At 42.6% G+C, this 21,796-nt stretch overlaps 1 protein-coding gene across 1 annotated transcript in view; it reads right to left on the bottom strand.

Annotated features, from left to right (window-relative positions):
* The window catches only part of LOC311228147 (matrix-remodeling-associated protein 5-like), a gene marked incomplete at its 5' end in the record, with an annotated part of 222,182 nt that overhangs the window by 92,755 nt on the left and 107,631 nt on the right, over positions 1 to 21,796 (bottom strand). Inside the window, 2 exons of the mRNA XM_084314062.1 lie at positions 5,599 to 5,750; positions 14,236 to 14,474. Of these exons, the coding sequence (XP_084170188.1) occupies positions 5,599 to 5,750; positions 14,236 to 14,474 (391 nt within the window). The remainder of the gene's footprint in view (positions 1 to 5,598; positions 5,751 to 14,235; positions 14,475 to 21,796) is intronic.

Here is a 21,796-nt window from a genome sequence, read left to right as displayed (position 1 = left end):
TGTTCGAATCCAGCTCACAGCTCCGGGGTTGTCACCAGCTTGGCTGGCCGTCTGCACTGATACGATTGGCTGTATCAGAGGGTGGGAGAAGCTGGCGGGGTGGGTCCGGGTCGTTGTAAACAGCGACTCCTACAGTTCGGTCGGGGCGCCTGTTAAGCGCGGATTGGACGTGAGGGGGATAGTGTGGTCCTCCCACACGCTACGCCCTCTCAATGAGAATCCGCGCTGCCAGGTGAAAAGAAGCGGTGATTGGCTGGACGTGTGTCGGAGGAAGCACGTGGTAGCCTCCACTCTCCCATATGATCTGACTGTGGGGGGTAAAGCGCAGCGACCAGGAAGGGACTGGGAATTGGCATACGACTAACATTGGGATGGGAGAAAATCGGCGGAAAATGGAGGGGGAAAAAAGACCAAAAAAAAAAAAAAAAAAAAAAAAGTGGTAAATCACCCGGACCAGATGGCTATACTACAGAATTTTATAAAACTTACTCCATGTTGATTGCCCCTTTTCTACTGAGAGTATCTAACGACTCCCTTCTAAACGGCAATATGCCACCCACGCTATCAGAAGCGCCGTTGTCCCTGTTGCTCAAAAAAGGTAAAGACCCTCTCCTCTGTAGCAGTTACAGACCGATCTCCCTCCTTAATGTGGATTGTAAAATATTGGCTAAGGTCCTGTCGTGCCGTTTCCAGAAGGTGGTTCCATTCCTGATAGACCCGGATCAGACAGGTTTCATCATGGACAGGCAGTCCTTCTTTAACACCAGAAGGCTGTTAAATATCCTTTTCACAACCACGACTGGCGCACCAGAAATGGTACTCTCCCTAGATGCTGAGAAAGCGTTTGACAGAGTGGAATGGAGATACTTGTTCCATACACTTGAGAAATTCGGTCTGGGCCCGGGTTTTATTTCATGGATAAAACTTCTATACTCGTCCCCGGTGGCCTCGGTTAATGTAAATGGTATCAAGTCGGGCCAGTTCTCGCTTTATCGTGGCACCCGTCAAGGGTGTCCGCTTTCTCCCTTACTCTACGCGCTCGCCGCAGAACCGTTAGCTATATGGCTTCGCAATGAGGACAGATTTGAGGGGATCGAGAGGTTCGGTCTGGTTCATAAACTCTCATTATATGCCGATGATCTCCTACTCTATGTCTCCAATCTGTCATCGTCCATCCCTGTTATCCTAAACATTCTAGAACAGCATAGGCAGCTCTCTGGGTACAAACTTAATCTCCAGAAAAGTGAATATTTACCTGTTAATGCATCTGCGGAACGGCTTCCTCAATCGCTTTTCCCCTTTAAAAGGGCCATGGAAGGATTCACATATCTAGGTATTTTCATGGCCAAATCACCTACGGAGCTCTTCGCTAAAAATGTCCGTCCTCTACTGGATCGCTTTAAGTTGGATCTGACTAGGTGGTTCTCTCTCCCCCTCTCACTTTTTGGAATAGTTAACCTGATAAAAATGGTGGTCTTACCCCGATTTTTATATGCTTTTCAGCATATACCAATATTCATTAATAAAGCTTTTTTCTCCTCGATTGACCAACTTATAAGTTCATTCCTGTGGGGTAACAAAAGAGCACTTATTAAGAGGACAGTCATGCAACTTCCCAAATCAGAAGGGGGTTTGGCTTTGCCCAATCTTTGCTATTACTACTGGGCATGTAATATAAACAAACTTCTTTACTGGAGGACCAAAAGGGAGGAAGAAGAATGGCCCCAATGGGCTCAGATGGAAATCTCCTCTTCAAAATACTCACTCTGGTCTGTGGCAACATCCCAACTGCCCATTTCAATCCCTATTAAACAAGTGGCTCAGAACCAAATCGTAACTAATACTTTGAAAATCTGGAATCAGTTTAGGAAACAATTTGGCCTACACACTCCGTCGGGGCTAGCTCCAATCTCTCGCAATCACCTATTCCTACCATCCTGCTCCGATCCTGTATTCAGAATCTCGGCAAACAAAGGATTGCTAACTATTAATGACCTCTACTCCGGAGGTGTGTTCTCCTCATTTGCAGAATTATCAAAAAAATGTGGTCTTCCAAACTCCCACCTTTTCCGCTTCTTTCAGATCAGGAATTTTGTTCAGAACCAATTCCCACAATTCCCTGGCCATCCTCCAGACTCGAGGATTGACCCCCTCCTATCACTCAGCACTAGGCGGAAAGGGCTTGTCTCAATTATATATGATAAAATATTTTGGATAGACCCAACTTGCTTAGACTCCCTAAAAGCCAAATGGGACGAAGACCTGGGAATTACCATCACAGATGAACAATGCGATCATATATTAGACCTTGTACACACCTCCTCTATATGTGCAAGACACAGCTTGCTGCAGTGTAGGATCCTGCACAGGGTTCATTACACCAATCCGAGGTTAGCAAGGATATACCCGGATAGAACGGATGCATGCAATAGATGTAAACAATCTCCAGCCGATTATATGCACATGTTTTGGACGTGCCCTAAACTCACAGAGTTTTGGACTGCAATATTTGATACACTGAGTAAGGTCCTGGGTGTGACGTTAGACCCAGATCCACTCACTGGCCTTTTCGGAATTCCGAATACCCCTACAATCACATCTAGGGCTGCAAAACGAGTTGTGGCGTTCACTACCCTCCTCACTAGGAGACTCATTCTCTTTAAATGGATGCACCCTTCCCCACCCACTCACAACAGATGGATACATGAGATACTACATTGCATTAGGCTTGAACGAATCAGATTCTCCCTAAAGGGCTCCCTTGAAACATTCCATGCGACCTGGCAACCATTTCTGCAACACATCGATACCCTGACTATCAATGAAGAGACTGAGGAAGAATAGAGCTTTACACCTACATTTTCATATATTTTATTATTATTTTATTCCTATTGTTTACTGTCCCCCCCCCCCTTCCCTGTCCTGGTATGTATGGGTGTGAATGAGATCCCGGGGAGGGTGGGTGGGTAATTGGGGGAGGGAGGGAGGGAGGAACAGGGGACATAACTGCAGAGGTTTGAACTATTCAAGAATTAGCATGACACTATAATTAGGGGTGGGAAAAAAGTGTGAAATTATATTATTGTTGATTTTCTTCTACAGCCACATCTGTGTTAAAGATTATATATTTTTTTAATCTAATTATTTGTGCGTACTGCAGATGTGTTTGATGTCAACCTCCGGGGGTGGGATGGGGTGGTTATGAGGGAGGGGAGGAGGGAGGGTAAGGGAAAAAAAAAAAAAAATGTACAATGGTTACAACTGAAATGTTCAAATAATTATTTTCCTGTAATAAAGAAAGATTACAAATCACTGCAAAAAAAAAAAAAAAAAAAAAAAATATATATATATATATATCTTATTATTAAGATAGAAGCTGCTATGGTCGAGGACCACAATAAATATAATTTTACTGTTCTTGCTGTAAACTACTGACATAACTGACAATAAAATAAACTGAATCTGAATCTGAATCTGAATCCATGGTTTAGCCGTGCTGTGGCCTGTATGGTGCACAGTGAAGTCTCCATTGTCTTTTAGAACCTGGCCAGACCTGGCTGGACCCCGGCTGAGACAGACACCTTTCACAACCTGGCCAGACCGGACTGGGACTGTTGTGTCATCATGGTTTAGCTTGCGTAGCACAGTTGGTGGTGAGAATTTTGTAAAGGTTGCCTAGCAACCGGAGAGTTTACGCAATGGAGACACAAACCCAAACATACCATACCATGCTAGACCATGGCTAGCCCCAGCCAGGCTGAACATAGCTAATGGAGACAAGGATAAAACTATTATTGTGCCACATGCCGTGTTGCTCTCATTTTGTTGTAAACGTAGTGCACCCTTCCTTTACAGCCCCCCCCCCCCCCCCCCCCCTGTAAAGGAGAACAGTAGTTTCAGCTCATGTAGAGAGGGAGGAGGGCGCCACGTGAGTTTCTCCAGTTATTTTGAAATTTCTTGGTAGAAGATGGCAGAAAGGCAGTATATTAGTGTTGAAGTTCAATAAATCCATAAATGTTCTCAAATCGAGTAATGGAGTTTAAAAATCATGATTTCAATATCAATCAAAATAATCATGATTATGATTTTTGCCATAATCAAGCAGCCCTAATAGCAATTATAGTAGATAGCATCTGTTTACTTATCACCTAGAGTGTGAGTTTACCTATCACTCTATCACCTAGAGCAGCGGTTCTCAAACTATATGGGCCGCGACCCAAAGTGGGGTCATGGGTAGGTGACAGTGCATTGACCAGGCAACATATTTTGGCTAAATATGCCTCGTTTTATAAATGTGTATTGATAACATAGTGCTGTAATAAAATGTTCTAATAAATATGTGTAGCACCCTGAAAATATGGCTATTATTCAGAAGTGCTGACTTGCCTTTTATCTCCCCTGGTGCACCAAGACATACTGACTAGTGTCCATTAATATTCCCTCGAACAATGACGCAGACTTCTCCTTCTTCTACCGGCTGGAATATGGATTATGAACAGTAACACTGGGCCATATTCTTTCATCCAGTGCTTCCCTGTGGGGCTAGTTGGCGGTACCAGCAGGGGAGCGTACGAGAGAGACGGGAAAGGAAGCAAGCCAATGGAGACGGAAGGGGGGAAAACGAGCCTCTTCGACAGTGGACTTGGATGTGATCGGTCGTGTCTTGACGGAGCCCTGTGGTGTACCACACGGGTGAACGTATTGAACTTGAGTATATTACGGGTTATCCTAGAAAAGTAACCGTAGGGGAGCGTTGCATGTTTTCCCCACTGAATAACCCTAGTGATACAACGAGTTATCCTAGAAGAAATGCGGTATAGCCAAGTGTGGCTTAAGTTAAAGCTATTCCCTCTAGTGAGGTGCCCCGCCAGCGTGGCTTGAAGAAGACCGGTGTTTAGAGACACCCTGCGTCATTATATATCACGGCTAGCAGGAGGGCTGTTTGGGACCCTAAGAGTAGCTTCAGTTAAGGTAGGGCCAGGGTGTTGCTGCGCGTCTATCCAGCACCGGCCGTCAACAACCAGTCTTCGCCGGCGTGGATGTCTGCTCTGCACCGGCGGTCTTCAGCCCAGCACGGGAGTTCTTCCCGTCCAGCAGAGGCGCCATCATCCAGCACACGCTCCCAGCCCGCTACTGCTTCCTCTGCTCCAGCCCCGCTTGCTAGTGCCCGTGACGAGAGCGTTCGACGCCATCTTGCTACCCCGAACAGTGGTGGCACGGCGAGGATGCCATCTTGGTTGAGTACAGTAGAGCGCCAGTGCTCCGGATCTTATTGCACAGTACACAGTGTAATGCTTCAATAATACCTCCCTGTGCATTTAGTAGAAAGCTATTTCGGCTGCAAGCTAGCCTAGCTTAGCACAAATTAATGGAAGTGGATACGGACCAGCTAGCCTAGCTTAAAACTCAGCGAGAGGTGTTTAGGCTAGCTGGTCCGTATCTGCTTCCATTAATGTGTGCTAAGCTAGGCTACATGTAGCTTGCAGCCGGATAGCGTTCTACTGAACGCACAGGGAGGACATTGGTTTCTATCTTCTCGTCTGACTCTGGAGAAGAAGATAAATACCAAGTATTAAACATAACAGACATTATATTCACCTGGGTGAGCCAGACTCCACTGAATGAACCAGCTCATCCTACAGTCGCAGCTCCATGGGTTTGCCTGCAGTAACAAGGTCTCCAGGAGGGGCGCCGTGGTCAGGGTCTCTCTGGGTAGAGTGGTTAGACTGTTGTTGGACAGGTCCAGGTGTCTGAGGAGGTGGAGGAAGGAGGTGAAGAATAGAGGAGAAGATGGGACACAGGATCTTCACCATGGCACCATTCTGCCATCCGCTTTGCCACCAATGCACCCTTTAATACACATCACTGTGACCTTTACAAACTGGTTGACTGGCCCTCCCTCCACACCCGCCGACTCCAACATTGGTTCCACTCCATTTACAAGATAATCCTGGGCAAGACCCCACCTTATCTTTCCTCCCTGCTCCACCTTTCTCATAGCACTTACAGCATAAGATCAAGCGAACTCATCAAATTAAACATCCCAAGATCCATGACCACCTTCGGCCAAAACTCCTTTCACTTTGCAGCAGCTTATGACTGGAACGCCTTTCAAGACACCCAACTTACAGCTCTTACTTCACTGACTGCCTTCAAGAAAATACTCAACACGCTCTTAGTAGATCCCTCCTGCTCTTGCTGATACCCCAGTTTCACACTTGCATACACCGTCATGCACAACATACAAGCACTCATTCATACTCGCACCTAGACACAAGCATCTGTTTGCATGCACATGCACGCACGCACACACACATACACACACATTCACATACTTTCACCCCCCCTAATCCTCCCCTGTTTATTTATTTTGTACATAGGCTGTGAATGAATGAATGAATGAAAACTTTATTTAACAGATTGCAGAATGGGTACAATACAGTACGGCTCAATACATGCATGTGTTTGTTTGTTATTTGCTTATGTGTATGATTCTTAACTGTGTTTTTATTTTGTTATTGGTGTATATGTGTATGTGTATGTATGTGTATATATAAAAAAAAAAAAAAAAAAGAAAAAAAAAATCTAACCCTAACTAACCATACTGTCATGCACTTGTCCTAATAAACTAACCTACACTGTAGCACTCAACACTTTGATGAACATTGTTACTCAGCTGATAGAGTTGTGCCCTTCCTGATGGCTTGTCGTACAGAACTTGTAAGTCGCTTTGGATAAAAGCGTCAGCTAAATGACTAAATGTAAATGTAAATGTATATATATTAGGGCTGACCCCTATTAGTCGAATAGTCGACTAATCGGTCGAAAGGAGCCGTAGTCGACTGCCAACCTCTTAGTCGAATACAAAAATATATATATTTTTTTTATCATTCTTTCCAAAAGAAAAGAGGCCTAGAAGCGTGGCTAACGCTAATGGCACGCATACCAGAGGCTAACTGCCTAATAAAACAGGCACAGAGGCACTGAAAGAGGATTTCACCCATCTAATGAACACACTAGACTAGACAAATATCAAGATGTATCCATCAGTGGACCAATTGCATGCTTTTGCAGAGGACAAGAAGCCTTCAGTCGACTCCTTCAGACATTAAGCACCCCCCACAGCCCAAATGGAATAAAAAAAAAGAGAAAAAACATTATACTTTTTTTCTTTTTCTTTTTTATATTCGACTAATAGTCGACTATCGGCAAATGTCGTCCAATCATAGTCGACTATCCAAATCCTTAGTCGGGGACAGCCCTAATATATATATATATATATATGTATATATATATATATATATATATATATATATATATATTAGGGATGTCCGATATTATCGGCCGACCGATATTATCGGCCGATATCGGCAGTAAAATGTGATATCGGAAAATATCGGTATCGGTTTAAAAAAAGAAAAAAACAATAACAATATTTGTTATATATATATCCAGTGAAATTATTAGTTACCTGAAATTATTCAGTTTTTTGGGAGGGGAAACCCTGCATATATCGGTATCGGTTGATATCGGTATCGGAAATTAAGAGTTGGACAATATCGGAATATCGGTATCGGTAAAAAAGCCAATATCGAGCATCCCTAATATATATATATATATATATATATATATATATATATATATATATATATATATATATATATATATATATATATATATATATATATATATATATATATATATATATATATATATTTATATATATTAGAGGTGGGCATAGATAATTTTTTTTAATCTAGATTAATCTATCTGCAATCCTGGATTTAATCTAGATTAATCTAGATTAAAATGGCTCAAAAAATGTGTTCTACCCAAATAATGACCAGAAGTAAGTCCTTACTTTTTCTTTCCTCCTTATGTTTCTCAGGCCAGGTGGCCCATTACACCATGAGCCCATCTCCCGTTTCCAAAATGCATTACAGACTGTTTGAAAAAGCTGTTTTGCTATGATAATTGGTAATGAAATATCAAAATAATGTTCAATAAGATGTACTTGTGTTTAATAAGTTGTTTTATTCAGAAGTTAACACAAATAAATAATATTACCAGTACAGTACAGTATCTAGCACACTCTCAGGAGCAAAACAGAAAGAAGCATTTCAAACTTGAACTATGTGACATGGCTTGACTCAATCAGTCCAATCTATATTTCTCCTTCTTCCACCAGTCACTCAGGCAGACCAGCTTGTTTTATGTAGTGGTATCTACTTATAGTGCCTATAATATTTTTCCCGTTGGGTGCCAGACAGGGCCAAACCCTGCCAATGCAAATCAACTGCTCCAGTGGAGTTGCTCAGTGGCCAATGGTGTCAACTGTGGTTGTACTGGGCAGCTCCCAGGTGTGAATGGAACTGTGTGAATGTGAAGCAGGGCGTTCCTGAAAAAGAGCATCTGTGCTCAGCGAACCTACCCTGGGTAAATAAAGGTAAAAAAAAAAAATGTAAAAAAAAAAAAAATTAGATTAACTGCGTCAATTATATTATTGCGCGATACTAGTATCGCGTTAACGCAGCACGTTAACGCCGTTAATGGCCCAGCTATATATATACGTATTGTGACAGATTTCCTCCCCCCTCTTTTGGATATGTGAAGGATGGGAGATATGTCCGTCACGGAAGGAGTAGAGTCAATTAGGTAGCTGATTAGTACTGATAGAACACACCTGCACATCATTAGTCCAGCCACATCTCACGTGCACACACCCAGTCCCACACACTACATTAACACTAGGTTAGAGAGGGTTGAGTTGAGCGGAGTAAGGAGTTGGAGTTGTGGTATAGAGAGAGAGGGATTGATATTCAGAGTTGCGACGGTGAGAGGTAGTGAAAGGTGAGGACAAAATAAGATAGGTGTTCTTTGTGTACTTGACCCTGGACTGGTTGAGATCCCCCCTTGTGTACTGACCCTGGACTGGACGACTACCCTGAATTGTGAACAATCCCTTTTTCTGTCTGCGAGCCTGTTTTGTGTTTTTGACCTCCCTCTGGATTCTGCCCTACAGTAAATTCAATAAATACTTGTATGTATTGATATTGCTCTTGTGTGGACATTTGCATTTGTTTGTATTCGAACCGTGGCAAGCCTGTACCCTATCAGGTTCGTCACATTTGGTGGAGACTGCAAGCAACGTTTGTTGGTTCAAAGACAAAACAAATTTCGAACAAAAACACAAGTGCAATGGCGGTACAACTTTTGGTTAAAAGCGTCAGAGATGTAGTTATCATACTGCATACTTATAATGGACTTTCATATAAAAAAAATTATTAGTTTTTATAACAATTCAAGCAAGAATCATAGCCACGTTAATAACGTTTGTAATAAACCAAACCGTTTGTAAATCCATCAAGATTTCAGCGAGTTAAGAGTATTTGTGTTTGTGCAGATCACATTCACCTTAACAGAATAGTCCACCGAAGCAAGATGGCCGTCCGTGAACTATGCTGGAGACTGCGCCTTGAGCCATCTAGTGTTTATATATATCTATTGTGCAATCAAATCTAGTAGCTGATTTAGTTACAAACTAACTAGTGGTTACAAAGCCTGGTGTGTGGACTTTACATTGTAACTTAGGTTAGGGTGACCATATTTTGATTTCCAAAAAAGAGGACATGCTGGCCCAAGCCTCGAGATACTTAATGATACTTTGCACAATCGAAGCAGGCATGGCCACCTTCATTTCACTATGTCTTGTGTATGTACTGTACTGTATGTGATGAATAAACCTCTTGAATATTGAATCTCTACTCAAAGTTTACTCAAAGATGCCTTTATTGTTTTAACCTCTTAACATGCACCCAGAAAAGCGGAAATTATTTTTTTACTTGAACTTGAGGACTGCATTCTTTTTTTGCAAAGCTTATCTTTATATTATACGTTATGCTTAGCACACGCATAAGCCTGGTCTCTTTTGAAAGATAACATTCTGAAGTTACTAATGCAAAAAAGGAAAATCACTTTTAGTGCTAATGAAATAGAGTAGCATTATAGGTCTGAACTTGAGTTGAACGTGAACTTGTGTACTCACACTTTTCTGCAGTGGTTGCAATATCCCAAATGTAACCACATAACATGCGCCCAGAAAAGTGGATTTTTTTTTTAACAAAGCTTATCTTTATACTTTATGCTTATAGCACATGCATAAGCCTGGTCTCTTTTGAAAGATAACATTCTGAAGTTTCGTACACAATAAATTAAAATCACTTTTAGTGCGAATGAGTAACATAGGGCTGAACATGAGTTGAACTTGTGTACTTGTGTATATATATATATATTTCAGTTAGTTAGATAGTTAATTATATTGACCAATTTTGTTTACACTGCTGTGTTGTTTTTTACTACCTGTACCCCCCCCCCTCCCCATGCTCAGTATATTTTTACTGTATTTAATTACTGTATATTTTATTTCATTTTTATTCTATTTTACTCTACTCTTATCCTAGGCAACTTGATTTGATTTGTGTTATTATTCTAATTCGTGACCTGTCCTGTCTAAATGTTTAAATGTTTAAATGTTGAGCGATTTGCAATGTCAAATTTCCCACGGGAAAATAAAAGTATTTCTATTCTATTCTATTCTATTCTATTCTATTCTATTCTATTCTATTCTATTCTATTCTATTCTATTCTATTCTATTCTATTCTCATGTTTTGTGTAGTAGTTGCAATATTCCAAAATAATATATATATATGTTTTGAATAAGCTGGAAAACACCACAAATCCATAGCCTGAAGTCTTACGTGTATTGTCGGGCCTTACAAATACATTTGATTTTGCTTTGATTATCAATAAGGTGATATCTGGAACACACAAACACACTATTTTTTAAATCACATGCCATGAAACTCTGGGACCTGGCTGAATTTAAGACTGCACAAATCATGTTTAAAGCACGAAACAATTCACTCCCGGGTAACATCCAAAAATTCTGTTATAGAGAGGGGGGTTACAATTTAGAGGAGAGTCTAACTTCAAGAAACAGGCTGTTGATTCAACAATGTATGTATATTTCAGTTTGTGGAGTGAATATGAGTTGCATAAGAGTTGCATAAGAGTGTGAAGGTATACTGAATACTGTCTATCTGTATGTCATGTATGTCATATATGTTATGATGAATTGAAAATGGGGGACCCTGATGTAAACAAGACGAAAACCTTTCTCTGGTCTGCATCCCCTTAACACTTTGATCGCCGGGGTTAAATTCATAATTTACCATCCCTCGCCAGCCCTATTTAACATGGAGAAGTTCCCCTTCTTTGCAGGGCTATAACTTTTTAAATTGTATTGCTAAATTGACATTACTATGGCCCATTCAACGTCCTATATCTATTGTTCAGGGTGTAGCAACGTTATACTTTTTCATTCACATATTCATACTAAAATACGGTCTAAAGTATAAGTATGTTTTTATCGTTTTCTGCAGCTTTCTCCAGAACTTGATTTATAGCCCTAAATCAGGGGTCTCAAACTCAATTTACCTGAGGGCCGCTGGAGGTAGAGTCTGGGTGAGGCTGGGCCCCATCAAATATTCCACAAAAAAAGGGTTTCAAGTATTCCAAAAATGTAATAATACATCAACAAACTACCCCTTTGCCTCATCATAAAACCTCAAAAACACCAGCAACTGAGCATTCTCAGTGGTGTCAGTGGACTCATCCACAGCTATGGAAATGCACTGTGTATTTTTTTTATTCTATCACAGCCAGTATTTCAGTTATTCTAGTTGCTGTGCGATCTGAGGAGGATTTGCTTTTGTTTGCCTTCAAACATGGTCTAGATCACTTCAGTCATACATTATTTTATTATCTATGCATCAGAGAATGGCTTCTTGTGTTTAGCCAACACCCATGCCACTGAGTGAGCAGTGACACTTGGTTGCTTTTTATCGTTGTGACATAACTTTAACAATAATTCTGCTTGCAGCTTGATATGATGATTTCATTCCATTTATTTTTGTGGTTCTTAGTGCTGAAAGGTTGCATCAAAATAACTGTGTTTTGTTTCGTATTGGCGTTTCAAATTGCGTTTCATATTGCCACTCTTCATAAGAGCTACCGTTTCTTGGCACATTGTGCTGGTTGGAGGGAGGATGAACGCATATTTTTCAGTCCATTCACCTTTGAATTGCAGCGATTTTCACTGTTGACTTTTATTTTACTGGCCATCTTTGAACATGCCATATTTTTCTACTAGCTGCCTGCTGGTAAAAATTATGCTACTCGCTACAGTACCTGCAGATTAGACTACCTGTAAATGCGCTGTCAACTCTCGCTCTGACTCTGACCCGTTGAAAGACAACACGCATTCCCGTGAAGACCCGCCCTACTCTGCTCTGATTCGCAGACTGTGGGGGGGGGGGGGGGATGCTGACGGGACGCTGAATATGATTGGACCAAAGCAGTAGACAGACACAGACAGTTGGAGCAGTGCAGAGGAGATAGCAGAGAATTTCGAGGATACCTGCTATACGCACTGATGACAGGATATATTTCCTTCTACTTGGTATCACTCCGGAATCACGTTTCAACCACTAGCGTTGCTGCCATGAGCCTGCGCTATGGTAGCCTACAAGTGATAAAACTAATAAAACGCCCAACTCGCGCAACGACTCGGCAACAAGTTGCGCGCGGGCCGCATTAACACTACACTTTGATGTCAAGTAGGGGGCCGCAAAATATCATCCAGCGGGCCGCAATTGGCCCGCGGGCCGCGAGTTTGAGACCCCTGCCCTAAATGCATTATATTGATGATCAAATACAGTTTGGTAGGAATCTGTGCGAGATAAAAAATTTCAAATGGACGTACTTCTAGAAGTTACTACGTATGATCTGATGATGACCGGATGGGGGGGGGGTCGTTTATAATTCCGTGGGCAACGTTATATCATTCATCTAGTGTGGGTGATATGATCATTAGAGCAGTTAGTATAGAAGACATTAAAAAATAACGCTGAAACTCACCGTAGCTTCCTCTCGCCGTTGGGAGATGAGCGTGGAACAGAATTTTTTCTATTATGGGATGTCGAAATATCCGATCCATTTCCAGGTTGTATAATAGTATATACGTCCAAATCATGTTGTTTATCGAGTTATTGGTAACGGATCACTATCCGTTGTGATCAGCTCGAGTCCTTATTAGCGAGTGATCGGACCGAATTGAAATGAGCACCAGCTTCCACTTCCTGTTTATGCCCTGGGCGATCCGCCGATCGGCCACCAGATGGCGCTCTTGAACCGCTGTAGAGTTGAGAGGGGCTCACCAGTACATCTCATGTCTCCGGGGGAGAAATATGATTTCGATCACAGATTTTTGAAATATTGATATCAAAGACGCTGTCCAGCGTCTTCGGCAGAATGAGCATGGCGGGGAAAGACGTGTTTCAGCGTCAACGGCGATTAAAGTGTTAACGATTGTGTGTATTGAGCCGTACTGTATTGTACCAATTCTGCAATCTGTTAATAAAGTTTTCAATCAATCAATCAATCAATCAATCAATCAATCAATCAATCAATCAATCAAGGGGGTAGGAATACATACGTTTACACTTCATCCTACTCCTGCTTGTTTGTTTTCTAATCTGTATATTACTTGTTTTTTATTATTATTTATTTTCAATTTATGTTCGAAATAAATAAACGCATTCATTCAAGATATTGTGTGAACAAAAGTATAGTTAATTTACTCATACAGTATGTACATCCTCTGGCCTCGCGCGGATCTCACAGCTGTGCCCGCACAGTGCAATACTCCAATTCAGCCATTGGCAATTCAGCCATTGGGTGGGTGGCGCTGCTGAGCGGCCCTCACACCGCGGCCGTCAGAGCGCGGCCCTGAGAGCGTTGCTGGCTCTGCGGCTCTGCAGCTGCATGCTTCTCCGGGAGTCCGGGGTGATAATCTGGCGCGCCGTGTAAAAAGTTGCACGCCTGACATATCGGCATGTAACTCGAGAACCGAGGCACGGATTTTGGCGATTCAGATGGCATTCGAACGCCAAAGAATGGTGCTTTAATTCGGTAATTTATATGTTCTGCGAAGTCCCGGGCCTTCAGATGCTCGCAAAGGGCTGTGAAACTGAAACTGAAACTAAAAAACAATGAAACCCGGACATTCCCATGAATTTATAAACCCAGCCCGGACGCCCCGGACAGGGCGTGAAAAGAGGACATGTCCGGGCAAAAGAGGACGTTTGGTCACCCTAACTTAGGTACTCATTTACCTGAGTGTAGAGTAGTAGTACGTGTTGAGCAGGGACAGAGTGCACAGGCTGTGAGGGTGGAGCTGGTGAAGTCTGTTCCCCTGCAGACGGAGCAGCTTGAGCCCAGGGAGCTGGAGCAGGGCCTGCGGGTGGAGGAGCTGCAGGTGGTTGTGGTCCAGGTGGAGGCGCACCAGGGAGGTCAGGCCCGAGAAGGAGAGCGAGGAGATCTCCTTTAGCTTGTTGTAGCTCAGCTTCAAAACCTACAGTGGGGGAGAGGGTGGAGAGAGAGAGAGAGAGAGAGAGAGAGAGAGAGAGAGAGAGAGAGAGAGAGAGAGAGAGATTATTTGTAATACATCGCTTCATGCCATGCCAATACAGCATATTTAGAATTGCAAAGACCAGACCAAGATAAACCATTTTCGGGTTGCAGCTTAAAGAACCAAGGGAAGAGGGGAGTGAGGGGAGTGAGGGGAGTGAGGGGGAGGAGAAGCGAGAGAGGAGTAAAATAAAGGAAGAGTGTAAGAGAGAGAGAGAGAGAGAGAGAGAGAGAGAGAGAGAGAGAGAGAGAGAGAGAGAGAGAGAGAGAGAGAGAGAGAGAGAGAGAGGGCAGCCAGGTATGGGTTGAGGAGTTGAAAGCAGGGGACGTATCGACAGGAAAGGGCTTGTCCTAAGATTAGGGTTAAGGTTTGGTTTGAGGTTAAGGTTAAGGTTAAGGTTAGGATTGGGCTTCCCACCCACAATGTGAGTGACATTTTTATTCCTAGTTCCCAGTTTCTCAATGAATCAATTCCATTTATGTACAGAACCATGTCTGGCTGCAAATGCTGCAAAATTCATTAATCATTTTCAAAGTTCCACAGTAATCTAAGACAACATGACCACATATAAAAATGCAGTCGTTCATGACTTCATGATGATACAGGAATGGACATTTTTATCTTAACATAGAGCATGAGGAGCGTGGTGCAGTGAGGGTTAGAGCAGTGAAGTGGTGTGTTGTGTGTGTCCGTCCCGCACAGCGCGCCTGGCTCACCAAACCATCAAACTAGGTGCTGCAGATCAAATATGAATCAAGATTCAGCCATTTTTATTATTATTATTTTTTTTTTACCATGCCTCAAATGTTTTCAGTTGAGCTCATAGGACTAGATAGTACAATCCCTTAGATAATCAGCACTTGGTATTGAATGGGGTAAGGGTAAAAGCTTCACTAGGGTCTTCAGGTGGGCACCCTCCTTCATTGGTGTTTCGTTGACAGGCCCACGACACCTCCGAAGGGCTCAACGGCAACTCCTGCATGGCGTCCCAGGTGTGCCCCCCTCTGCTTTTACCCCTCGATGGTCATTTTGCAGCCCAGTTGGGGTCCTTTCTCTTGATCCATAGCCAGCTGCTGCTTCTTTCGGCAGCCTCTGAGAGTGATTTGACGGCTTGTCGGAACGCCTGTCCTCGCACTCCCATCCCCTTAAGAAGCTTGGTTGTGGACGTGGCAACAAACCTCTACACCCGACCTCAACCAGAAGCACCTGGGCACGCCTGCCACGTTGTTCTGCCTCGGCTGCTATGTCGGAGTACTTCAGTCGTTTACGTTCATATGCTTCACCAACTGCAGCCGCCCATGATACAGTTAGTTCCACAATGAACACCGACTTCTGAGGGCCAGGGCCGGCCTGAGGTTAGTTGTAATGATCTCAGGCGGAAAGATGAGTCTCTGGTCTAAGTCAACCTGCATTCTCCAGTCCCGGGCAGTGTCTAGGGTTGCTTCTACTCTTGCAGATGGCTTTGGTGGGTGCTGTCCTGCTCTTACAAAAGGGATGGTATTGGACTTTCTAGGGGTGGAATAAGTGAAATATTTTGAACAGGTTGACGTGTATTTCCTGTTGGACCCCGTGCTCGCAAGGGTTTCCCCCCCGATAAGATAAACCCAATGGAAAAACATGCACAACAACAAGATCGCTAACGCTGTGGCGTCCTTGACGAAGACGGACAGGAGCACTTGGATTGGTCCCCTGGCGCGGCTCACGTTGACGCCTGTCTGCTCCCGGCTGCCCTTGGGGGGGAAGGGCGACGGGATGGGTTAATCGCAGATACGAATTGCATGCATGCATCGCAGCAGGTAATTTAGGACCTCGGAGCAGGTCCTAAATTACTAAATTACTTAGAGACACAAGTCAACATGGTCAACTGCAGCATTGGGTCTGAGCCAGCGGAACAGAGAGGGATCAACTGTAGCTTAATGACTCCTTACAAAACATAGGGGGGGGGGGGTCTCCCTCGGCTTGTTATAACTCCTTACAAAACACACAGACTGAGGAGAGAGGGAGGGGGGTATCCCTCAGCTTGTTATAACTCCTTACAAAACACACAGACTGAGGAAAGAGGGAGGGGGGTATCCCTCAGCTTGTTATAACTCCCTACAAAACACACAGACTGAGGAAAGAGAGAGGGGGGGGTATCCCTCAGCTTGTTATAACGTGGGGGGAAGAGGGAGGCGAGAAGGGATGGAGGGAAAAAGAGACATAGAGAGACATATATAGAGATATATAGAGAGAGAAAATTAGGTGTACTGACAGAGACAGGTAAACCTAGAGATTTTCTATCTGGTCGTTAAAGCTCAGTGTAGGGATCTGGGGGAGAAGGGAGTGGAGAGGGATGGAGAGAGAGAGAGATGGAGAGAGAGAGATGGAGGGAGAGAGAGGTGTACTGACAGAGACTGGTTGTTATGGCTCAGTGTCAAATCCTAGAGGGGAGAGAGAGAGTGGGGGTTATAGGAAGGAGGGGAGAGTGGGTGCGGGTTAGAGGGAGAGAGAGAGAGGGTGGGGGTTAGAGGGAGGGAGAGAGAGATGTATCTATGTATCTATGTATGTATGTATCTATCTATCTATCTATCTATCTATCTATCTATCTATCTATCTATCTATCTATCTATCTATCTATCTATCTATCTATCTATCTATCTATCTATCTATCTATCTATCTATCTATCTATCTATCTATCTATCTATCTATCTATCTATCTATCTATCTATCTATCTGTCTGTCTGTCTGTCTGTCTGTCTGTCTGTCTGTCTGTCTGTCTGTCTGTCTGTCTGTCTGTCTGTCTGTCTGTCTGTCTGTCTGTCTGTCTGTCTGTCTGTCTGTCTGTCTGTCTGTCTGTCTGTCTGTCTGTCTGTCTGTCTGTCTGTCTGTCTGTCTGTCTGTCTGTCTGTCTGTCTGTCTGTCTGCCTGTCTGTCTGTCTGTCTGTCTGTCTGTCTGTCTGTCTGTCTGTCTGTCTGTCTGTCTGTCTGTCTGTCTGTCTGTCTGTCTGTCTGTCTGTCTGTCTGTCTGTCTGTCTGTCTATCTTTTGGCACATTTATTATACTTGACGTTAGAATGACCATCTACAATAATTTCAGAATGACCAACTACAGTATGATGTTAGAAGGACCAACTGTGACAGCTACTGTAGCTGGTTTTATTGCGCCTGTTCCTGTTCCTGAAGAATAGAGGCTGTGAATATTCATTACGGTATTTAAAGAAAGACAACCGGACCCAGGCACAACACACCATGCATTATTTAAACTAACTCAGTCAGTCAGTCGATTAGTCAGTTAGGGATACTTTTGCTATTGTAGACCAGCCTCTAGGATCCGACAAAAAAAGATATATTTGTATTCATATTTTTGATTGTTTCCATATTCTGTGATCTTGTGATCCTCAGATGACACCGGATGACAGGAATATCTTTCATGCCTCGCCAGTTACAGTATAACATCTAGTAACACGACTTGACAACAGCTCAGTTTGAAGACCTGGAAATGTGGAATAACATACTCCGCTGTCCGCCAGCAGAAGGCTCAATAATGCACACAACAGATCTACTGGACAAGGCGATGATGTGCTGCAGCTCTTATGTAACCAACCAAGCTGACTCAGAACACATTCTCATTAGCATCAGAAACCTGGGGGAGTTGCTGCAGCAGGAGGGAAGGTCTCTCTCTCTCTCTCTCTCTCTCTCTCTCTCTCTCTCTCTCTCTCTCTCTCTCTTCTCTCTCTCTCCTCTCTCTCTCTCTCTCTCTCTCTCTCTCTCTCTCTCTCTCTCTCTCTCTCTCTCTCTCTCTCTCTCCTGGTAGACCTGGGACCTGTCCAGTTCAAGTCTTGTATGTTGTTGTTTGACGGCGGTAGAGCGAGAAGTTATAAGCGTCGTTAGAAGAAGTGATTAAATGCATCCTCTCATTAACTACAGCTTTTATATAGAGATGTAGAAGAAACGTGACATCTGCTCAACATCAACTATAGACATGAGGATGGTATAGTCTCAGATCTCAGATCAGACTGTGACCGGGAGGGTCATCAAAGAGAAGTCGCCTATTCTCAGTCCTTGCCCCACAATGGTGGAATGAACTACCCACCCCAGTTAGGACAGCCGAAACACGTCCAATCTTTCGCCGTCGACTAAAGACGCACTTCTTCAACCATTATCTGAAAAAAAAAAAAAAAATCTAACCCTATAACCATACTGTCATGCACTTGTCCTAATAAACTAACCTACACTGTAGCACTCAACACTTTGATGAACATTGTTACTCAGCTGATAGAGTTGTGCTCTTCCTGATGGCTTGTCGTACAGAACTTGTAAGTCGCTTTGGATAAAAGCGTCAGCTAAATGACTAAATGTAAATGTAAATATATATAGTTGTAAAGTCTCCATTGAGAAAGAGATGCTTGATCTCAATGGGATTTTACCTGGTTGAATAAAGGTAAAATAAAATAAAATAAAATAAAATAAAATAAAATAAAATAAAATAAAATAAAATAAAATAAAATAAAATAAAATAAAATAAAATAAAATAAAATAAATAAAATAAAATAAAAATAAAATAAAATAAATAAAAATAAAATAATGATACAGCCCCTCATCATCCTTGTTTATATAAATTGAACAATCAAAGGATGGGCCCTAGGTGATGAATCTGAAAACAAACAGGGCTAAGGGGTTGTTTTCCAAATGTAATTCACTACAGTTGACCCATTACCTAGATCGCTCAAGTAATCAGATAACCTTTAGTTACTTTTGGGTTACTTTGCCTCCCCAAATCTATAGAATATGTAATTAAACAAATGGTTCATTCCAATTTACAGACTGTAATTTGAATAAGATCAGGGTACATCAAGTCAAGGGATGAAAGAAGAGATACAATATTAAGATAAACATCTTTTAAGAAATATAGAAACACATAATTATAATCATATTAATAATAATGTACATACAGCACTTGGATGGTCAAAGTACATGGATCTCAACAGGTATAACATGTAACAGTATGTACAGATGGTTATAGGAACAGTTATGTAACCCAGTCTGTACACAGACATAGGCTACTATATGTATTCAGGTTGATGCAAAAAAAAGTGTACTTGTGTACTAAATGTACATAACAGATGTGCAAGCCTACACATGAAAACATAAATATACAAAACTATAAAAGCTATAATAATGAATCATTTAGAGTTATGTAGAGTAGCAGTTTTAACCCTCAGAGACCCAAATAGGGGGGGGGGGGGTACTTTAGGGGGAGATAGCAGGTCAACAGTAGACACCACATAGAAGTGGTACATCATCTGAAAGCTGACAACCTGAAGATTAATTTGAAATGCAGCTCAGCAGTCAGTGTAAATTTTTTCTTGTCATGAATCTGTAATAAACATTGTGTTTTCGGTTAGACGGCCATTACCATTTTGAAGAGCAGTGTTTACATTAGCTGGTCTAGATTTTTAGTTGCCCGGTAAATATAAATCTTGGCGGTCATTGTGGCCGGATAATAAAAGGCTAACGTCACAGTAGGCTAATGTCGCAGGAGGCTAACGTCACAGTAGGCTAACATCACAGTAGGCTAACGTCACAGTATGCTAACGTCACTGTAGGCTAAAATCACAGTAGGCTAACATCACAGTAGGCTAACGTCACAGTATGCTAACATCACTGTAGGCTAACGTCACAGTAGGCTAACGTCACAGTAGGCTAACGTCACAGTAGGCTAACGTGACAGTACGCTAACGTCACTGTAGGCTAACGTCACAGTAGGCTAATGTCACAGTAGGGCGTAGGCTAACATCGCGGGAGGCTAACGTCACAGTGAGTAGGCTAACGTCACAGTTACATCAGAGAACTCACAAAATGTATCGCCATTCACTGTTATCGAAGACTCCTGTGACATGATAAGGTCATTACATTTTATATTTGGCTGGTGAATTCGAATCTTATCGGGCCAGCCAAACCAATAGGTAGTGAAAACCCTGGTTTAGAGTGTATGAGGGCTTAGAACGTTATGATGGAAGTGTTTGATGGCCAGTCCTGCTCAGTTATGTCTCATACGTTGTTGCAGCAATTTTGGGTTGATACTGTAAACTACTATCGAGTCGGTCGCAGTCAACCAGACCCTTCTAACAGGTCGGACCCTTTAGCTCAAAGCCCACTAATATGGATGGTTACGATCTTTGCCTGCGTGTTACGGTGCAATTTAACACTTTTTTGGGGGCCTGTGACCCAGTTTGCTGCCTGTCTGAAGCTCCCAAGGTTTGGAACCAGACCAGAACTCCAACCATGAGACTCTGTGAGTTAAACTAAAATTGCATTTGCATCAACTAAACCAGAGGTTCCCAAAGTGGGGGTCGCAAACCGCCGCGGGGGGGGGGTCGCCAGATGATTGGTGGAGGCGGGACCCTTACAAAAAACTGTTAATCATTGACACATGCTAGCCTGTAATAATCCCCCCAGAAAAATCGACTTTGCATTTGATATATTGCAAATATATGCCATCACACACACTGGCATTTAAAGGGTTAGAATTATCAAATTAATATGTGGTGTTATGATCAGGGCTGAAGTTGAATAAAAGATTGTATTATTTTCAATCTGACATTACAAAAAAAACTGAAAATCCATCAAAATCAGTGTTGTTGCTAATCATACATATGCTAGCCTGTTTCTTAACAATAATTTGTGATGCCATCACAAACACTGGCATTTAAAGGGTACAAATAAAAAAAAATGCAGAATGCAGGAAATTAGTCTTTGTAACAACACATTTCCTGGTGGGGGACCCCCAGACCCCCTGCTTAAAAAGTGGCCTGACTGGGGCTACATTTTGCACTATATTTCCTGGCCTGAATGATTTCCCCAGTGGTTAAAAGCCTCCAATGCGTATTAGTGTGTGTGCGTTTGAACGTGTGCATGTTTCAACCATACCATTTCCATTTATAAAATGTTTTAAATAATATTACATTTTTTTTACCTCCTATAATAGTGGGGGTCGCAGCTCTCTGACACCGTTATTTGGGGGTCGCGGCCTGAAAAGTTTTGGAACCCCTGAACTAAACCGCTAGCAAGTTTCTCATTCCACTTAATGTCCAAAATCCGAACTATGCCTTTAGCTGAGCGTCCGATATGATTGAGAATAGTGTTGTGATTATCATCGACTACAACCCACGATTGACAGATGCTGCTCCTGTGTGATTTACGGCGAGTGCAGCCCAACGAGAGCAGTGGAAGGAACAAAGTAACCCAGATAACACATCATAACACATAACACATACGTTACGTTA

Source organism: Notolepis coatsorum (assembly GCF_963971535.1).
Source record: "Notolepis coatsorum genome assembly, chromosome: 5".
NCBI classification, from domain to species: domain Eukaryota; kingdom Metazoa; phylum Chordata; class Actinopteri; order Aulopiformes; family Paralepididae; genus Notolepis; species Notolepis coatsorum.
This window is presented reverse-complemented; position numbering and strand designations above follow the sequence as displayed.